We start from the raw sequence: 3369 nt of genomic DNA, 5'->3' as shown, positions 1-3369 counted from the left end.
AAGCGTTGTTAAAAATACGGTTGTTAAAAATACGCTCAATAACAATGAATAAAAAACATTTTTTATGTGTTGCGAAAGCGTTGTCTTTGCTAAAAAAGACATGCGTTGTCATTGAGTAAATTTTTAACAACTGTGCTTTTAACAATGTTTTTTTAGCCACATAGACAACGCTTTTTAGCTTTTTTCTTGTAGTGTTTCTACATCTCATAACACAATTGCATGAAAACTTGGTGTCATTAATTAAGAACGCATACGCATAAGCAACAAATAACATTATGGTCACAATTTGAGATTAACTAAAATTCAAAAAAAGAAAGAATCGGAAGCAAACCATAAAATGAAATCAAAATTTACGCAAGACTCCGGAGAAAGGATATCAATTAAGAACGATGGATTGCAAAAAAAGAAAGGAAGGTTCGAAAATATGGAAATAACAATACGCTAAAGTATTTATTCAAACAATTCAACTTACAGATCATGGCAAAGTTCATCGATCATTATTCTAACAATCAACTTACGGATCAAGGAAAAGTCCATCGATCATTATTCTAACATCTGAAATTTTTTACAACCAGAGATTCAATTCGATCGCATCGTTATGTAATAACAGGAACAATATTAGTGGAAATTGTCCCACCCTGGAGACACGACAAGGGGACTCCTCACTGTATACTTCCCACTGTCATCAACCCAAGTAACCGAACCCGCTTTCTCTCTAAAATCTTTATCACTCCTGTATCGGATCGTCAAAGAATAGCTTCGCTTCTCATATTTCTTCTGGAACACTAAAACCTGAGGGGAAATTTTGACAGTGGAACCAGCAGGGGTTTCAAGCTTAACTCTATAGGTGGATGCCCCGTCTCCCACGTTCGTAACAGTCCTCTGAAACTTCCGTGTTAATGGAATGTCCCTTTCGTCAAAGTTATACAGAGCTATAAAGGATGGGTAATTCAAATCCATCGATGGGTTCGAGCAGTTGTATCCAGATCTTATGATGGTTTGCGTTTGCTCGCGAGTGAAATTCATTGCGCAGACTAGGTTGGCGAAGTCTTGTGGTGTGGCATCGTAAATCAGGCCTGGATCAAGTGCGCCATTCGGGTCGACGTGGCCGGCTCCCATGGCTAGAGGTGTTGCGACGTCATAATTTAAACCCGCATCTTTTATTAGTTGTTTTGTGTTATCGAGTTGACTTGCAGTGGTCATCATGGCGGATTGAATCGCGGCAGGGCTCCAATCCGGGTGCACAGCTTTGAGAAGCGCAGCGATGCCGGAAATATGTGGGCAGGACATTGATGTGCCCGATAAAAGTGTGTAATCGCTGGTTAGAAATATTCCTTTCCCGATTCTTGTTCTGCCAACGTGAGGGTTATAAGCAGCCAAAATTAACGTTCCAGGTGCCATTATGTCGGGCTTCAAGATCCCCTGAAAGCTACGAGCGGGGCCTCTCGATGAGAAATCTGACACGGCTGGAGCTGCTCTAGGCTCAGTACCCAGTATTGTTTTTTGGAAATCGATTGTTGCTGTTTGTGTACCAGAACTGTTTGATGCGTATTTGATGAAATCTATGGTAGCTTGACTCGGGCTGATGACTACCGCTGGATGTGTAATCGTAGTGGATCGAAATGCACGGGGATCTTCGGAAATGATGATTGCTGCTGGGATGTTGCTCTCTGTTAGGTAGCTAATCATGGTGGAAAATTCAGCATTTTCGTGGGTTTGATTGCATATAATGATCGCTTGGAAAGGGACTTCTGCGAACAGCGTCGTCGAGTTGCAGGCAGATAACGTCTTGTTGTAAATGATAGGCACGTTCCTAACAGAAGCTCTTCCGGGAAATGTGCTCCATCCTGTAATGGTGTTCCCATTTCCCAATGTTATAATCCCTGCGAACCAACGATCAATCGTGCCCGAAGCAACCATAATAGCCCACGGGATCCCCCCCAACAGGCTCGCGATACTAGAGCCTCGATTCCCTGCCGAGACGGACACAAGAATCCCCTTCTCCCTCGCGCCAAACCCCGCTATTGCAAGAGGGTCCTCGTACACATCATTCCTCCGGTAACTCAAAGAAATCGATATTACATCAACACCATCCGCCACTGCTTGATCGATGCCTGCCAATGCGTCCGACTCGAAACTCCCTTCATTCCAGAGGACCTTGTAAACTGCCAATCTTGCCCGTGGGGCTACACCTCTTGCTGTCCCTGGAGCATACCCGAAATATGAGACACCTTCCACGTAGTTTCCAGCGGCAGTAGACGCACAATGTGTGCCGTGACCGCTAGTATCTCTTGCAGAATTCATAGTTATCGTTACTCCGGGATCCGAAGCTCGAACTCCAGCATTGAAATATTTTGCTCCGATGAGTTTTTTGTTACACAAAGATGAATTGAATTCTTCACCTTCTTGACATTTTCCCTTCCATCTTGCTGGAATCTCAGTCATCCCATCATCTTTAAAACTCGGACTTTCAGGCCAAACGCCACTGTCAACGACACCAATGATAACATCCTTCCCATACTCAGATGCAGGCCAAATCCCGGAAACAGTGTTGAGAGAGAGGAATTTATAGGAATGCGTGGTGTCTGGCGTGACAATACCATCTTCATAAGCCGAAAGGAATCCAGGCGACGTCTTCAAAGCTTTCAATTCATCTTTCGACACCACTGCACTGAATCCGTGGAAGGCATTGTCGTATGCATATACTAGCTTCGGCCCAAGTTTGTGCCCGTCCGATGATGTCTGGCTCTCCGATTTCACCGATTCGAGTATGGAAGAATACCAATAATGGTGACTGGCAAACGCCTTAGGCATGGAGGATTTGTCCATATGGACAATGTATGTAGATCTTTGTGCCGCAGATTGATGAACTTGATGAGATAATAAAAGAAACCATGAGATAAGAATCAGAGAAACTGTAAGAGGGAGTTCCATTCTCTTCTTGAGTGTAATGCAAACTTTCATGCCATTAATAAACATGGAATGCTATACTTAAACTTGGTGTGGAATATTCTACTTCAATGAATCATTGTAGCAATTTACGAATAGAAAAAACATTGTGATTTGAATTGTGCCGACGTTCGCAGTGAAATAAGAGGTATGGCTCCATCTCATCCCCCGATCTGTCTGTGTAATAAACTCCCATAAATTGAATGGTCCTATTTCAGAAGATGAGTAGGTATATGTATTCAATTCTATTATCGAGAATCTGGGTAATCCAACAATTTTTTTTTATGGAAAAAATATAATTTTGGTATCGTATTGTTTGCTTCTTATTTTTTTTTTCAATCTTTGCGTTCGTTGACACGACGGTAGTGTATATAATGTCGATCCACAATCAAGAGAAAACAAAACAAAATTATAAAAAAT

General features: G+C 42.2%; 1 protein-coding gene across 1 annotated transcript; it reads right to left on the bottom strand.

Moving 5' to 3' along the window:
* Nucleotides 1–427: 427 nt before the first annotated feature.
* LOC140966732 (subtilisin-like protease SBT3) lies at nt 428–3129 on the bottom strand. The gene has a single exon (XM_073426980.1). The coding sequence runs from the start codon at nt 2977–2979 to the stop codon at nt 619–621; it is 2361 nt and encodes a 786-aa protein (XP_073283081.1). The 5' UTR covers nt 2980–3129; the 3' UTR covers nt 428–618.
* Between the last annotated feature and the right edge of the window lie 240 nt (nt 3130–3369).

Source organism: Primulina huaijiensis, unplaced genomic scaffold (assembly GCF_012295235.1).
Source record: "Primulina huaijiensis isolate GDHJ02 unplaced genomic scaffold, ASM1229523v2 scaffold207820, whole genome shotgun sequence".
NCBI classification, from domain to species: domain Eukaryota; kingdom Viridiplantae; phylum Streptophyta; class Magnoliopsida; order Lamiales; family Gesneriaceae; genus Primulina; species Primulina huaijiensis.
Note: the sequence above shows the minus strand (reverse complement) of the source record. Positions and strands in the feature narration are given on the sequence as shown.

Bases quoted from the DNA above. Each gene is read 5' to 3' on its own strand.
- LOC140966732 (XM_073426980.1), bottom strand. From the start codon at position 2,979: ATGTTTATTAATGGCATGAAAGTTTGCATTACACTCAAGAAGAGAATG.